The sequence below is a fragment of the Hyperoodon ampullatus genome (genome assembly GCF_949752795.1).
Source record: "Hyperoodon ampullatus genome assembly, chromosome: 18".
NCBI lineage: Eukaryota > Metazoa > Chordata > Mammalia > Artiodactyla > Ziphiidae > Hyperoodon > Hyperoodon ampullatus.
Genome location: NC_136931.1, coordinates 12,744,953 through 12,762,325, shown reverse-complemented (window position 1 = coordinate 12,762,325; position 17,373 = coordinate 12,744,953). Strand labels below are relative to the sequence as shown.

The 17,373-nt window shown below is 47.3% G+C and overlaps 1 protein-coding gene across 1 annotated transcript in view; it reads right to left on the bottom strand.

Moving 5' to 3' along the window:
* Positions 1 to 449: 449 nt before the first annotated feature.
* The window catches only part of CFDP1 (craniofacial development protein 1), a 133,294-nt gene continuing 116,370 nt past the window's right edge, over positions 450 to 17,373 (bottom strand). Inside the window, exons 6-7 of the mRNA XM_079723787.1 lie at positions 12,732 to 12,890; positions 450 to 771 (exon numbers count right to left, since the gene is read on the bottom strand). Of these exons, the coding sequence (XP_079579913.1) occupies positions 681 to 771; positions 12,732 to 12,890 (250 nt within the window). The 3' untranslated portion in view covers positions 450 to 680. The remainder of the gene's footprint in view (positions 772 to 12,731; positions 12,891 to 17,373) is intronic.

Below are 17,373 nucleotides of genomic sequence, written 5' to 3'. Positions count from 1 at the left end.
TAAATTTTCCTAAAGAGTTAAAAAAAAAAAAGGTCCTTTGGAGTCTTCTTTGACAAACCAAAAATTAAAGCATTACTGAGGTGAGAGCACATGTGAAGTCGACTTTGAGAACATGAAAATGGCTGAAGGAAAAAATCTCTAATGCAGCAATAGTATATCCTTATTTTCAGCCTCACATTATACCAGCAAATAGGAATCCCATCCAGGAGAGAGAAAGAGATCAGGAGAGAAGCAGGAGCGGAACCGAGAACAGAGCTGCCCAGGGACTTGGTGCTCCACCAACACTGGCGAGCCTCCTCAGAGAGAGCCCTACAGCCTCTGGGGGTTCACGTGCGTGCAGCCTGGTCAGTCTCTCCACCATGGCGGCCGGGACAGGCCTGGGAGGTGCTGGCTTGGCCTGGTGGACTTCATAGCAGAACAAAGGAAAGGTGAGTGCTGTCATCTTCACCAGCCTCTCACAGGACCAACCTGTACTTTTTTATTTTTATTTTTTAAAAGACAAACTATTAAAAGTAAAATGAATGAAATCACATGAGATCAAGATACAAAGACAGAAATTCAATGTAGAAAAAAAAGACCTTGCTGGGAAACAGTCAATGGGAAACACGGGAAACATTTCAAAGATGCACAAAAAGCTCACGTTGTAAACAGGATTAAGGTGCTGTAGGTTCCTCATCACATCAGGGTTTCATTTTGCTCAGCCTGAGATCTCGCTCGATTTCAAACTGCCTGTGATCCACTCGGTCTAGAAAAGCTTTCCGTTCAATGTACCTGGAAGAAAATGAAGATATCTGTCAGCAGATGCAGTAAAAGAAAATGCCTCCCCTGCACTGTCCTGTCCCCCCGCACCCTACACCCCGGTGTGAAGGGGTCCACTTGGCCTGTGGGATCATCGGGTTACAGCAAACACAAACGGATGACCACAGGTGGTGCCCAGAGTGGACAACACGACTATTTCAGGAACATCCAGACCACTCCCATTTAGTCTAAACAAGGACGTTTCTGGTTCAGATGTGAGTGAAAATACAATGAAAAAGAGAAACCAACCAACTTATCAAGGGGAAGTACATTAGAGGCTGAAGGCAAGAAAATGTTGCAACTTTGTAACCAGGTTTTAAGGAAAGAACAGGGGCTCCCTCAAGCCCAGGTTCAGAGCCTGGTTTGGTTAGACATTAGCGGACCATGCTGGTCAAGGAGCGTCGTTTTTCTCAGCAGCAAAACAGTGACACCACATTTCCTGGCCTTGGCGGTGCGCTGAGTTGGTGGGGAGAGAAAGCTATGTACCCTGCACATACGCATCAAAATGTGGGCAAAGGTGCCTCTACAAATGGAAGAAACCCAGTAAGAACTACCTCCTGGGGCCGCAGGGAAGGTGAAGTGGGCTGAGGTGCGCAGAGCGCTCACCGTCGAAGGTATTTCCCTGCCTGCAGCTCCTTCCTCCCACTCCCCCTTCCCACCTCTCCTTGTGTCCTCCACCCAGATGCAGCCAGGGTGCTTCTGCGAGGACGACAGAAGGGGCCTTTCCTTAAGTTCCTCCAAGGGAACGAGGTCAAGCACCTCTGCCATCCACGGCTCACACACAGGGTCCCCTAAAAGCTGGTGGTTTGCCCCTCATCTTGGCCAGGCTCAGCAGACAAGGCTTCCGTCGGCCTCCCAGGCCGGCTGGGAAGGAAGCACGGGGCTGAAGCAGCAGCCACTGCGAGGAGAAGGCTGGCCGCTGAAGGAGACACAGCTGCATTTTCGTGCACCTTCTGGCCATGAACTGTGCGGCCGCTTGCCTGGGGGGAGGAGATCTCTGCTGCTAATTAATCTGTTGAGAGAGCAAAACTGCCACTGAAAACGGGAGGCAGAATTCAATCTCTGCACTAATCTTTCCTTTGTTGCACTGTAGAAAATGTGCATCTGTCATTACAAGGCCATTACGTTTAGGGTGAGAACGTTAACAGGTTCAGGACCCTGTGTTCCTTTGCTGAGTTCAGGGCCTCGCTTGCCTGCCCACAGCACCCTGTGAGGAGCAACCCAGCCCAGCCCAGCCGCTCTCCAGCCAGGCCTGCAGCCACTAACCCTGTACCTCACTACGGACAGGGTGGCAGCTCGCAGCTTGAATTCTGACCCTGCGGCTTGCCGGCTGTGTCTCTGGGTAAGCCACGTAACCTTGCTAATTCTGTTTCCTAATTTGCCCGCCCCCCCAAAAAAAGTAATCATCCTTAATCCTTCCTACTCTGAAGGGCTGTTGTGGGGATTAAATGCAATAGTGTACATATCATGCCTAGCACAGAGCAGGTGCTCAATACAACGGCAGAGTTGTCACCATCATTTCGGGAAGCCAGCTTCTGTCAGGGTTCTGAGGACAATCAATCCAAGGGGAACAGTCAGCTCTCTTGACACACGTTATCAACAACTAGTAACTACCACTTGGTCTGGGATCAGGAACTCAGCTGTTGTGTCAAAATCGCCAAGGAGGGGCCAGAATGGCTGGAAACACAAGGGCAGGGCCTGCCTGTAGGGTTGACATAAGCCCTCAAGGTCAAGTCATCAAATTTAGCAAGTGAAATACAGGATGCCTGGTTAAATTTCAATTTCAGATTCCCCGGCAGATGGGGAAGCCACAGACACTGTGGACCCCTTTTGATAAAGTGTGAAAGCAGGAAAGACCATGGCCGGTAAGCAGACACATGACAGAACAAATTCATCTTCTGTCTACCACCAAGGGACCCATGATTCCCCAGTGGGGACTCTTAACCAAGTCGACTGACGGGCTTTGTCATACTACAGCCGTCACCCCTCCCCACCCCCGCCCACAGGCCCTGGTGAAGATCACAATGGGGATCAGTGTTTTGACAGCGTGCGCTTTAACTGCCTCTCTCGAAGCTCCAACAGAAAAAATGCGGGAGCCGTGGTTCAAGACGACTTTAGGGCATGTTTCAAGAGAGCCATTACCCAGGGATACCTGAGAGAGCGGGCCTGGGGGCGGAAAGAAGAGGAAGTATGTGGCTTTGAGCATTTGTGGTCTTTCTTCTAGACTTTCCTTTAAAGAAGAGGAAGTGATACTTAAATTAAGATGCTCACTGAGCATGAATAATGCCTTGCAGGTTCCGGAAGCGGTGCCGGGTCCAGCTGACCTTGAGACTAACAAGAGCAAAGCCAGGCTGGGTGCTAAACAAGCAGGTGCAGGCAGAGTTCAGGTTTAGGGAACGCCTCAGGCAGCAAAGAGGGGCACATATGCAGAATGCAATTCTCAAGGGCAACCCAGACAAAGGCCATCAAGGCAGGTTTGGCGACTTCATTCCCCCATTCACAGCATCTGCAGCTGCTAACAGGATCCTTGTGATGGCTTTGGTTTGTGGCCAAGGGCTGACCAGGAACAACACTTCTACTCGACATCCTCCTCCCACCCTCAAGACAGAAAAGGTGCCAAGGATGAGGGTGGCTCTGACATTTACTATGTGTGTGACTGTGGGCAAGATACTTTATTTTTCTTCTCTGTAAAACAGGAATAAAAATTACAACACCCCTCTGACAGTACAATGGAACTGTGAGAAGTACTTTGTAAACAATAAAACCAAAAATGGCTATGAGTGTTGTGCGATTCTTGCTTCCCATTTCTGACCTGACTGGATCACTATAAAGCCTCAGAAACTGGGACAGCTGGAACAGGGACCAAGAGACCAAATGCCCCAGAAAGAGGAAGGGCTTGTGGGGAAGGCTGCCTCGTCCACGGTGGCCCAAGTGGACGACCTATTTAAACTGAGCCTCAGAAAGTTTTCAGGCACCTTAAGCGGGTTACGGTCCCAGAAGAGAACAACCAGCTGACAAGTGCAAGGCTTCTTTTCTGGTCTGTGCCCAGCACTCCTGGGGACCCAGACTGATTCAGCCCAGTCCGCTGGGAAGGGCAGAGGGGATCACCCCTTCCCCCCACTACTGCCTTATGTGGCCCATTTAAGAGGCTGCAGCTCTTCACTGTCATTAATAAAATATGCTAATAGCACCAAAACCTAAGGGATTTTCTAAGCCTTCCCTTTCAGAACCAGGTTAGACACAATAGGCTCGGTCATCTTTTTGATCCTGAAACCCAAATTACTTTTCTGCCACCAATTTTCTTGAGATCTAGGCCAATGTGGAGGGAAGGAAAAATAGAAGAAGAGGACGAGAAGGGTAGAAAATGCTTCCAGAGAACATGTTAGTACCTACTTCTGGGAAACCAGGCTGCAAGTGAAAGGATGCCCATCCACCCCAAGAAGGCAGAGTTCTGTGAAGCAGTTGGGTGTGCTGATCCCCAAAAGCTCCGCCAAACAGTCACATCCGCCCATGAGAGGTGTCCTGCCCACTGGTCAGGAAAAGAAAGAGCACAGGGAGGTGCAGGGAAATCCGAAGCAGGCACATAACGGAGGATGTTTCAGGGCTGCGTTATCACTATGCTCCCAGCACAGCCAGGAGGCGTTCTGTGCAGCATAAACCTGAGAAGGAAAGTGGACCAACACCAGAAAGCAACAGGCAGCGCAGGCTGTCTGAGGCTGGAATAAAGCTCTGTGATGGAAGTACTAAGAGGTGCACTTCTTTGCCCTGAGAAGTGCAAGTGAAAGAAGCAATCTGCTCAACATCACACAAGCCCTGTGCAAGAGGATGACTCGCAAACACCTCGAGGGCCAAAGTGAAAGGGTGGTGATTTTAATTTTCTTGTCCACTGCTTTCCTCCCATCTCACCTCAAGATTGTGCTCATTCTGAAAGAGCGACTCTTGGGGGTCATGGAGATAGATTCTTTGGAGAAAGAAAATTATTTTCTCTCTCCTTCACGCCTCTCCAAATCACAAACACACCTGGTCTCCGATCATCGAGCTCCATGACCTTCAATTTGATTGCCAGCAGCAGCCGAGACCAAGCCCGTATTGCTCTCATTTTCTCTGCACGGATCCCTCCCCCCAGACCTGCTGGCCTCTACCTCAGCAGTGCTGGAGAGACGTGCTGCTGATGGCGAACACTGCCAGGGAACCTAGTGCGATCAGTTATAGGAATAGAGGGAAGCAATGTTAAAGGCTTTGACTGCCGACTGGTGACACTGATCCTGAAATGCTGGACTGTGCCCTGGAGTCCACGGCTCAGAGGAAAAGCAGCGATTCTTTGCTGTGCAGCTGACCTCTTTGGAACAGGCATTTTAACCAACTTGGCTGTCTGAAAATGATGCCTAGGTGGAGATGTCATCCTGACTTGTCATGCCCTTCCTTTCTGGGTGGTTAATTCCAATCTTACTAGGTTCCAAAACAAAGCCATGGCTGCCTGACAGCTAGTGGGATGTGCATTTAGACAGTGCAATGGCTCAGCGCCTGCTCTGGGACAGGTGCTCTTCTAGCACCCCCCTGGTGGCGGGGTGGTGAACCACACCCTGCCCTTCGGGGCTTACCGTACATGAAAAACACGACAAGGTGTATCAGTTGACAATAAATATGATGAAGAAGGTCAAAGAGGGTGATGTGATGGAGGGTTCCTAAGGTGGGGCTACTCTGAGAGAGTGAGAGTGGCATCTGAGCGACAGAACAAGAGCCCACCGTGGAGGAGGACCCGGAGGAGCAGTGCAGGGGCTGGGCCGCCGTGAGCAGGGGAGAGGGTCAGAGGTGGGCAGGGGACAGCTCAGGGGGGGCCTGCAAACGCCAGGGTAAGGAGGTGAACACTCGTTTAGGTGCTACTTAAAATCAGCAGGGAAGAGAGGAAAAATGGTTTGTACTTTCAAGAAATCATTTTGGCTGTGATGTAGAGAAGAATGGAGGAAAGGTACAGATACAGAAGCAGGGAGCGGAGCAGATGCCTGTGGCTTGTACCGGACTGCAGGCAGCTGGGATGGACAGAAGGATGGACCAAAATACTTCATGACAGGATTGTCTATCGGACTTTCAGGACTGAGTGGAGAGAGGATGCTCCTAGGGCTTTCTTTCATCAGTTGGGTGGATGGTGATGGTGCCGTTTTCTGAGAAGTCTGAGGAAGGAGTCTGTTTATGGAAAGCAAGCAAGCAGAGGTATCTCAAGCTATCCGAAAGCAGAGCGTCCTTTTTTTTTTTTTTTTTTTTTTGCGGTACGCGGGCCTCTCACTGTTGTGGCCTCTCCCGTTGCGGAGCATAGGCTCCGGATGCGCAGGCTCAGCGGCCATAGCTCACGGGCCCAGCCGCTCCGCGGCATGTGGGATCTTCCCGGACCGGGGCACGAACCCGCGTCCCCTGCATCGGCAGGCGGACTCTCAACCACTGCGCCACCAGGGAAGCCCCAGAGCGTCCCTTTAACACCTCTCTTAGCTGAAATGGCGTGAAGTGAAGAAGCAATTGCCTTTTGGTGAGAACGGAAATCCTCTTCAGATTTCTTTCAGTTAGGGAGAAAATGTAGAGGTCTTTTGCAAAAGCAAAGTGGTGTAAGCAAGCTTTTGAAAAGTGGGGGATATCTGTATTTGGTTTTGGATGTTAAGTTTCATGTAATGTCTTGGACATGCAAATGGAGATGTCAACTAAACAGCTGCTACGAGAGTCTGCAGCTCAGTGGGATGGTCAGGCAGGGGAGAGCTTTTTTGGGAGTCGTCAGCAGAAAATAGTACTTAAGACATGGAATCAGCTTTCCTGGGGGAGAGAATATGAGGAACGACAGATGCCCCTCACTCAGCCCTGGGACTTCCCTACTTTAAAAGCCCAGAGAAGGAAGAGAGGCCAGCCTGGGAGACAGAGAGGAGATGCCCCCAAGCTGTACTGGCCACGGTTGTGGGAAGTGTTCCTGAAGGCTTGGCAGGAATACACCAGGAAGGGATTTAGAAGAATAAAGCACCTAGCCTTCCAGTAAGGCCCTAAGCTTGGCGTGGTCAGTAATGGCAGACAGGAGAAAGAAGAGGGGGTGGAGACTTGGGGTTGGGGGGATCCTATCTATAAACATGCCAGACATTTCCCCTACTTATTTAATTCCCATTATAAACCTGGGAGTATACTGAAGAGTTTCTGCTTCACAGATGAAGAAACTGGGGCTAGAGCACATAGCAGGCTGGTAGAAGAGCCAGGATTTGAATTCAATTGCACTTCAGTTTATTGTAAAATATAACAAACACACACACACACAGAGTATAAAATGGGCAAGGCAGATGAATCATTATATAGCAAGCCAAGAAGCAGAAGATGAGCGCCCTACAGAAGTCCAAGCTGTACTGGGAGAGCTTGCTTTATAATGATTCACAATTAGGCACAACTAGATTGTAATGTCAGAGGAACAGAAACTTGAAAGGGAAGTGGAAACCTGGGCAGGCTCACACCTGGCTGGGCTTGGGTGTTGGGTGTGGGTGTTGGGTGAAAGTTATGAACGTGCCTCCTGAAGGCTGGCAGCATTTGGCTCCTTGACCTGGTGACAGCCTAACTGTGAACTCGACATAAACAGACATATACTGTGTGCGTTCTTTTGTGGCTTGCTTCTTCACAAATTGACCTAATGGACACACTGTTTTTGCCCATTTTTGGTTTTGCCCATTTTTGACCTTCATGCAAATGGAATTAAAACAAATAAATATAATACATGGAACCATACTGCATGAACTTCTTTGTGTTATTATGTTACTGAAATTTATCCATGTTCATTCCAATTGGTAAAGAGTATCCCAGTGTGTGAACACATCACACTTTATCTATTACAGATAGACATCGGAGTTGTTTCCAGTTTGGGGATGTTATGAAAAGTACTGTTAATTGAGAAGCTACCTGTCAGTCTAACTGCCCCTCCATCAAAGAAATCTCTTTTTTCTGGCTGCTCTTAAGATTTTTCTCTTTGTCACTGGTTTCCTGCAACTTCACTCTGCAGTGTGGATTTCTATTTTATTTATCTTGGGATTCTTTGAGTTTTGAAAAGTCTGTAAAGAGGTGTCTCTCATCTCTTCCCATGCTGTCCTCCAGGAGGCTTAACTTCCCTCTTCCTTATTTTTTGTCTTTTTGTCTTTCTGAACAATATTCTGGATGATTTCTTCTGGCTCTTTTCCAGTGCATATATTTCTCTTTTCTGCTGGTCAAACTACTATTAAATCTATCCCTATCATTTTTAATTATGGTTATTAAATTTTTCATTTCTAGAAATTTTGTTTGGGTCTTTTAGGCCACTTTTTATAGTTTCTTCTTCTTGCAAAGATGTTCAAGTTTGTCTACTTCTTTAAATACACTAGGCATAATTGTATTAAAACCTGTCTCTGATATTTCCATTGTCTAAATTCTTTGCAGATCTGGTCCTGTGTCTGCTGTTTCTTTTTTTTTTTTTTTTTTTTTTTGCAGTACGCGGCCTCTCACTGTTGTGGCCTCTCCCGTTGCGGAGCACAGCCTCCTGATGCGCAGGCTCAGCGGCCATGGCGCACGGGCTTAGTCGCTCAGCGGCATGTGGGATCTTCCCACACTGGGGCATGAACCCGTGTCCCCTGCATCGGCAGGCGGACTCTCAACCACTGCGCCACCAGGGAAGCCCTGCCTGCTGTTTCTTAAGGTGCTTTGCTTCTTTATGTGAGTATTTTCAGACAGCAAAACTGCTTTTAAAAAATTGGACAGCAGGGCTTCCCTGGTGGCACAGTGGTTAAGAATCCGCCTGCTAATGCAGCCCTGGTCTAGGAAGATCCCACATGTCGCAGAGCAACTAAGCCCATGCGCCACAACTACTGAGCCTGTGTGCCACAACTACTGAAGCCCGCATGCTCTAGGGCCCACGTGCTGCAACTACTGAGCCCACATACTGCAACTACTGAAGCCCACGTGCCTAGAGCTCGTGCTCCGCGACACGAGAAGCCACCGCAATGAGAAGACCATGCACCACAATGAAGAGTAGCCCCTGCTCGTCGCAACTAGAGAAAGCCCGCGCGCAGCAATGAAGACCCAATGAGGCCAAAAATAAATAAAATAAATAAAATTTAAAAATTGGACAATAATAATCCAATATTGACCAATGTAGCTTCAAATTCTATTAAAGCTTTATAAGGGGAAAGATGGGATAGCACTTACTGAAGTAGAATTACTATCAAAACACAAAAAGCACAACATAATCTTTTAACCTCAATTCCATCTTATTTTAGTCAGGACTGTATTACAGGAATATTTTTTATCACTATCCATGATCTGGATTCTTGTATAGGAGAACAATTTAAATAAGGTATCTGTAAAAATGTCACAGTCTCATAATAAATATGGTAGAGGCCAATCATTACTCATAAGTAGCTTTTTTGAGACGTTATCAAATAGGACCTTTCCCCCTTAGTTTCAGCAGAGATCACTTTTGTTCCATGGTAATACTTCTTGGGATTCTCCACATATTCCCTCAGAGCAGACTCTCCCCAGGTGGCCTTTGCTCTCGTTGGCATCTGTGTAAGAGAATTTGTGGGCCTGACCAAACAGACCTTTCAGGTTTGGCTTGTGCTTCCCACCCTCTGACACTGTGGCACTGGGCACACTTCTCAGTAGAAATCTTCTTGTCCTTCTCGACAGTCCCTGTTTTGAAGTCAGCTCTCTAAGTTACATACGTGCTGGATAGGCTCACCCAGCAGCTGACTGTCTTGCTCTCATTTCTAGAATTTAGTTGCTGTGGTCTAGTGAGTCTCAATCCAGGCTGTGCATGAGAAGCACCTGAGGAGTGATTTAAAGATACAGGTATCTGTGACTCTTTTTTAAAAAAATTGAGGTATAGTTGCTGTACAATATTATATCAGTTTCAGGTGTACAACGTAGTAATTCACAGTTTTTTTTTTTTTGGCCCAGCCGCACGGCTTGTGGGATCTTAGTTCCCTGACCAAGAATTGAACCCATGCCCCCTGCAATGGAAGCGTGGAGTTCCTAACCACTGGACCGCCAGAGAATTCTCAAGTAATTCACAATTTTTAAAGGTTATACTCCATATAGTCATAAAATACTGGCTATATTCCCATATAGCTTATTTATTTTATACATAATAGTTTGTACCTCTTCATCTCCTACCCCTATCTTGCCCCTTCTCCCTTCCTTCTCCCCATTGGTAACCACTAAGTTTGTTCTCTATATCTATAAGTTCTTTTTTGTTTTATTCACTCGTTTGTTGTATTTTTTAGATTCCACATGTAAGTGATATCATATAGTATTTGTCTTTCTCTGTCTGACTTATTTCACTAAGCATATACCCTCCAAGTCCATCCATGTTGTTGCAAACGGCAAAATTTCATTCTTTTTTATGGCTGAGTAATATTCCATTTTGTGTGTGTGTGTGTGTGTGTGTGTGTGTGTGTGTATACATACACACACCACACAGATATCTGTGACTCTTGATTCAGCGGTGCACAGGGGTGCCCTTGTCATGTAACTCTGGAAAAAACCCCAGAAGATTCTCATGCTTAGCCAAGGTAAGAACCAGAGCAATAGTTCCTTCCCTGGACTAGGGGTTGGGCCCTTTAATCTGCCAGGAGCTAGAAAAGGCAGTGAGTGGAGGTATGGGGTGGGCACTAGAGAGGGCAGGTGAGAAGAGCCAAAGGCAGAGCACAGAAGTCATCAGATCTGCATTGGAAAAATACAATCAGATCCGTGGAATCATCTGGCCAGGGGGAAGAGGCTCAGAGACAGAGGGAAAAGCAAAGAGCTTAAAAGTTGTATGCTATTAGTTGTTCCCTAACCCAGTTATGTGATTTTCCATTGCCTGAAAAGTCCTCATTGGGCAGATGTCCTTTTTAATCTTGTTTTCTCTTCCAGCCTACGTTTTCTTATCTCTCCCTTATCTTCAACAGCACCACTCCTTACTTTTATAAGACCTCTATTAACAGAATGAACACTGTCTAACCCATATAATCAATCCTCAGAGAAGCAGTAAAGTGTGGCACGCACTGGCAGTTCCTTTGCTGCCTGAGATCACCAGGCAAACATGGAGAAGCGGCGGGGCTGAGTTACTAGAGCTGAGTCAGAGTGGGGAGGTTCAGGGCATGCAGCAGAGGCCTTCCGCAGGTTAACACTGACTCCTGCTTGTGCTTTCTTGTGGGCCCTTCCCCAGATGGCTACGGTACTTCTACCTCTGTCCTGTGGCAAACCATCTTTGACAGATGGACTTAGAAGTCTGGTAGTTAAACAAGCTCATAAAGTCATTAAAGACATTTTTTTTTTTTTTTTTTGTGGTATGTGGGCCTCTCACTGTTGTGGCCTCTCCCGTTGCGGAGCACAGGCTCCGGACACGCAGGCTCAGCGGCCATGGCTCACGGGCCCAGCCGCTCCGCAGCATGTGGGATCTTCCCGGACCGGGGCACGAATCCGTGTCCCCTGCACTGGCAGGCGGACTCCCAACCACTGCACCACCAGGGAAGCCCCAGACATTTTTTTTTTTAATATACTGATCAGCTTCTACGTTCAAATACTCGTGAAACCTAATCTAGAAAAATGACACCCCCCAAAAATCCCTCACCTGTCTTTATTATAATTTAGCTTATAAATAACCTAAATGACTACCACTTAATACACACCTTTAAGTGACAGTGACAGGCGCTCTGCAAAGGGCTTTATGTGGACAGGGCTTTATGCCTTTCTTATCGTGCTCCACTTTATTGCACTTTGCAGATACTGTGTTTTTTTAACAAATTGAAGGACTGTGGCAATCTTGTGTTGTCAGATGATTGTCAAGATTTTTTAGCAATAAAGTATTTTTTAATTTTTAATCAAGGTTAAGTGCAACCTTGCATCCTTAATAGACTACAGTATCGTATAAACATAACTTTTATATGCACTGGGAAACCAAGAAATTCGCACGACTCACTTTATTGGGATATCTGCTTCACTGCGGTGGTCTGGAACAGAACCCGCAATATCTCTGAGGTCTGCCTGTGCTATATACATATATGCATGATACATATATCACACGTTTTGTCTCACGAGAGCCTCACAACCACCCTAAGGGTGGTATTACTATCTCAGTTTTACTGGTGAAGGAGCTGAGCCTCAGGGATGCACAGCGACTGCAGGGAGAGCCCCTGCTGGAGAGGGGCAGGCATGGGGAGTACCAGGGCTGTCTGATGGGCCACACACACTTCCTTTTGCTGTTAGGGGTGGGGGGGTGTGGACCTTGGGCCATGGACCCACTTCTGTAGTAACTTTGTTCTTGGCTCCTCCTGAGGTTCCTAAGTACTCAATGAACACCGTTTCAGGACATTCCTGTACACAGTTTATGGACATCCTCTTTGTATTCCAAAGTGAAGAGGAACAGTGTGCACGTGATGGCCCAGATGCTGTCTGAGGGCTGGTGTGTCACATAGGTTGAAGCCAAAGGTGAAGCCCCACCCCAGGCCATAATGACACGGAGAAAAAAAAATCCCACAATACCCGACAACATCTAGGCGCTCTGTTGACTCTGCGTTTGATGCACTGAGCTTGTCTGGCTTCTCAGAAGGCCAAATAATTCAGATGAGGCCGAGGCTGATACGGTGAGCCAGATCTGACCATGTGAACAAACGAGGTGACTTACAGTTCATGGGAGCTGCAATTCAGCAAATTCAGCTTGGCAGACGTGCCCCTCCCCGAGAGAAGTGCTGCTCACGTGCCCTCCCACCCCCTTCCTGTCACCCCAATGTTTTCCTCACCGACAGGACCTGCCCACATTAGAACAGAGCTTCAACAACAAACCAAAGAACTCATGTTTTTCGTTTTACCGTGAAAAGCTCCTGCCTACTTAAATTGGGTGGCGCACGTGCAATGAACTATCCCAGGGTTTTGAGGATTTTGAGAGAATAGAATGCACCACTTCTTACCCCTCCTTCCCTCGATTGTGGATGGCTAGTTCTTCGCCAATGCCCTCTTCCTCCTTGAAGCTCTCCCAGTCCAGCTTGGACTTCTCTAGGGTGCTCATCTTCTGCTTCTTGGCTCCTATTTTCCCCAAAAGGCTGCTCATGCCACTTGATCTTTTTAACCTAGGGAAGGCAAAAACATGAAACATGTAGCAGGTAAAAACTCTAATCTCTTGATTAATGGTTTTTCTGATTGGCACGGGCCTCCCTAGATTCAAGCTATTTATCTTAATGGGAGCCATGTTTGCATCCCGGGTACTTCCTGTCTGCTGTGGAGAGCACAGGAAGGAGACCAGAATTCTAATGCACTCTTCCTGCTCAATACCTCTGACCACTCTAACGACCTGGGGATAGGAAATCCTGAAGACCTCTGTCTGCTCTGTATGACAGACAGGTCTCTGCTTGCAAGGAGGGAGAAGTGCAGCATGATTCAGACATGGTTTTACAATCACATGCCTTGCTTCATATTCCAGCTCGAACCATGTGACTTTAGGCTAGGTATTTAACTACATCTGCCTCCGTTTCCTAATCTACAAAGTGAATGCTTACTCACAGGGCTGTAGTGTATCCTCTATATAAAGTGCTTAAAACAGCAGCTGGCACAGAGCAAAGGTGCAATAAATGTTATCCATCCTGAATCACTGTCATCATCTGTGCACTAAAGCCCCAGGGAATCCTTTCAAGAGAAAGAGAACCAGATCCCAACACTGATGAGCAAGAGTTACAGTATCTTAAAAAGACCCTAAGATCAGTTTCCTTTCAACTCCTGTGAGTCAGGACTCTGGTTTTTCCCAGGAGGCGGAGAACATTCCTCATCCTGGAAGCAGCGAATGTACAGCCTGTGCTCTACTTGCTGGTTATGCTGTCGTGGATGGTGGGAGAAACCCCATATGTCCAAGTTCAAGTCCTGGCAGGTCAAATGTTTCTAGTCAATGTTAAATGTATGAGATAAAATAAGCAAGATAGAATGCAGCTAGTAAGAAGGTGGTACTGGGGGAAGGAAGTATGGAATGAACATGGCTTTTGGTCTTTTTAGAAAGTAAAACAAGTTATATACCAGCATACAGGAAACTAGAAGTCATTTTCTGCTTTACTGGGAATATGCAAGAGGGTTAAATCATTTAAAAACTCTCTGAGCTAACATCACAAGGCCTACTGATAACATCAATAATAATACCTCTCACTTTCCTAGAAGGCTCATTATCCAAGTGTTTCATAGCCATTTCTCATCTTACTCTCCCTAGTGCCCGTGAAAGAGGACCACTGAGTCTCAGAGTTGGAGGAGGAACTTCAAGATGATCTTGTGTCTCACCAACCATTCTGAAATCCCACCTTCCTGCAGCACAGTGCCAGTGAGGGCTGGCTCACTACCTCTGCCCTGGAATGAGCCGATAGGCCAGTGTCCACACCGAACACGAGACTCTTGGGGCTGAACAATTACCCTCCACACTCGCATTAGCTTCCCTGTTGTGGTCATACCCTACTACAGGCTGTCAGCTTAGGATCAACCCAGAAGAAGCTGCGCAGGCATCACTGTCCTCATTTCGAGTTGGACACATAAAGTGCAGAGAGGTTAAATGATACAACAAAGGTCAAACCAACAGAAGCTGCAGATCCAGGGCAAAGCAAGGCTTTTCTGACCCTCTGTGTGGTGCGCTGTGCCGTCTCACTTCTAACGTGAGAATTTACTGGAGAGAGTTTCTGACAGCTGTTTTATTCCCAATTTGCTTAAGGATTTTCCAAAGAGCTCTTTATGAGCTTTCGATTCATATCTTCTAATTCTTTTCCGGATAACAGTCCCTACAACAATCTCTCCATCAACACACACAGACTATATTTTACCAGGAACAGAGCGTAAGTGGGGAGGCAGAAACTTAATATGGCTCAGATCTTTCCCCCTCTCACCTGCTTCACTGCTACTGTCCTGGTTCTCATTTTTATATTCTCACCTGGGTGATTAAGCAGGCTCTTCACTTGTCTCCCTGACTTTTGTCTTGTCCCACCATCACTCACCTGCTCCATCCTGGCATCTATCCTACATGCTGTCTTCATCGTGAATTTTTGAAAATATGAAGCTTATCACGTCTTTCTGGTTAATGTCTCCTCCTTGACCCCTAATTACTCTTACAATAAAGTCTAAACTCCTTCGCTCGCAGAGTTCTTCCTGATCTTCTCTCGCCACATCTCCCCTTGCAACCTACACTCCAGCCACACCTGCAGTTCACCTCTCCCGGTCCCCCTCCCATTCATCTGGTCTTGCCTTAGCTTAGAAACCGCTTCCTGCAGGAGGCTCTCCCAGACCCTTCCCCCAATCTCTGAACTAGATACCTCCTGCTGGTGTTTCTACTGCACCCCTGTTCTTTCCCCATTACGGCACTGCTCCTCTCCGTAACCAGTGCTTGAGGGCTCTACGTTCAGCTGCTGCTGCACTGGTCAGCTCTGAGGAAGCTCAGAGCCACTGCGGACAACATCTCACCAAAACCACACACCTGGAGGCTTTCCATTTCTGGCCACAGGGTGTCCTTTGACCCTGCCTACATGCCAGAAGCACTGTGGTGGAGTGGCTGTGGCGGGAAGGAGCTGGTGGCTAAATGGCCCAACCTCTTGTCCTCACATAGGCAGTCCTGGGAGGTACACTGAATGCTTCTCAGAAGTCCTGATGGCTCGTGGCCTTGGAAATGCGTGCACTCTTGTATTGGCTTTTCTGCCTTCCCTGCCTCACCTATCCCACCCCCTCAACTCTTGCTTTTTGGGACACCTCCCCAAATAAACCACCTGCACTCAAAGCCTTACCTAAGGTTCTGCTTTGAGGGGAATCTAACAAAGATGTTGAGGAGAAACATGACTTTCCCTTTGCAGGCTCTATATCGTGTGGATACTTAAGTTCTGGGTCTCCAAATCTCTCTCTAGCACATGGATATAGTTCTGTAAACAGTGGACACTCGATAAACTCAACAATGTCACCTGGATCACAGAACCAATTAGTGGGAGAGAATCAGATGTTTGTAGAATAAAGGTGTTCAGAACACTTCTAAATTGGGGAATTCTAAGGGGAGGAATTTCCACTTATATTTGCCAATCAGCTCTCAGCAACCCAGGGTTCCCCATTTTATCTGGGCAGCACCACGGCTCTGTACACCATCTCTCCCCGACAGCCTACAGCTCTGACAGTATTACCAGAATATACCATCTTTTCAACAAGCCACTTCGAGAAGTCTATGGGAAAATGATTTTTGCCGCAGAGCAGTGAAAAAGGTTCTAGAAAAGGAAAAGTCATAATCCCCCTTTAAATGAATATCAGCAAAATTTCACCTGTGCTATTATGCTTTAGGAGAAAGCTTCTATGTCTGCTTGCATTGGATCATTAACACGGTGTATGATTTCCTAATTTGATGGCCTCAAAAGCAAAATTACCCATCTTGTATTTGAGGCTAAATCAAAGTGAACGACACATTTATAGTAGCAACCAAAACATGCGGAGGCTCATCATAACTGAGAGACCAGCACTTGGTTCCTGGAACCTGGAATGTGGGGTCTCACACTCACTCCCCACCTTGAAATAGGGCTTTAGTGGCATAATCCTGGCATCACTCCGTTGCAATTTTCAGGAAGGCAGATTAACCCTGACCTTGGACCCATCTCTGCTGTTAAAGTTCATCAATCAGGCTTTCGGGAAAGCTGAGGCAGGCAGGAAAGAGCCAGATTCTGGGCAGTGGCTGCTGGCTGCCTCTATTCTGCTGTGAAGGAAACCGCAGAGAGCGCCTCAGCCTACGGCTCCCCCTCTCAGAACTGCAGCTAGGCCAGGAGGGAGCAACTTCAGCACTGGCATCCCACAGGCATTTAGCAGGTGTGTACACTGGAAAACCGGGGAAAGGGGAAGGTCCGAATTCCCTTGGAGACCTCTCTGCTGTCAGCAGGAACCAGTGCAGTTTCAGGCATCAGAGTAACAGCAACACTGACTTCTCTTTGTTCTGGATCCTAAGCCATAATGGCAAGGGACTACCAGAAAGTCGGCTTTGACAGCCCAACCCCTCCCCCAGCTGCAGATTTTCCAGTCTTGTTTCTAAAGTGGGATGAGCTGTGTCACAGAAACCACATTCAAGAGAGCCTACACCCACCTGTTAGAGGTCAAAGTTCACAGGAAGGTACCCTGCACTTGCTCCCTCACAGACTGCATCCAGAAGGTTATGCTCAGACATGTCCAGACTACTGCTGCCGAGATGTTTTCAATGTTAACAGTGACATTTCAACCGCCTCCTCCTACTCTACTGAACTTATGACCGTAAATTCGATGTGAGGAATAATCCTGTCTGAGGAGCACAGCCTTCACTCTAAACAGCTGGCTTCCGTGCCATCAGAGAGTATGGCTGAGTGCACAACACACTTGTGAAAGAGCCTCTTACTAAGCCTTTTTTCTTGTGCTTTCTGTCCTGTTCTCCATCAATCAGCAATTATCCCAATTCCCTTCCCACCGTACCAAGCCCGATGACGTGTCCCAACACCAGACACCAACCAAGACCTCACAAAAAAATATTCAAAATCTCAGAAGAGTAAAAGGGACAAAAAGGGCAAAATGACCATTGTCTTGTTCCTTTCTGAATTCAAA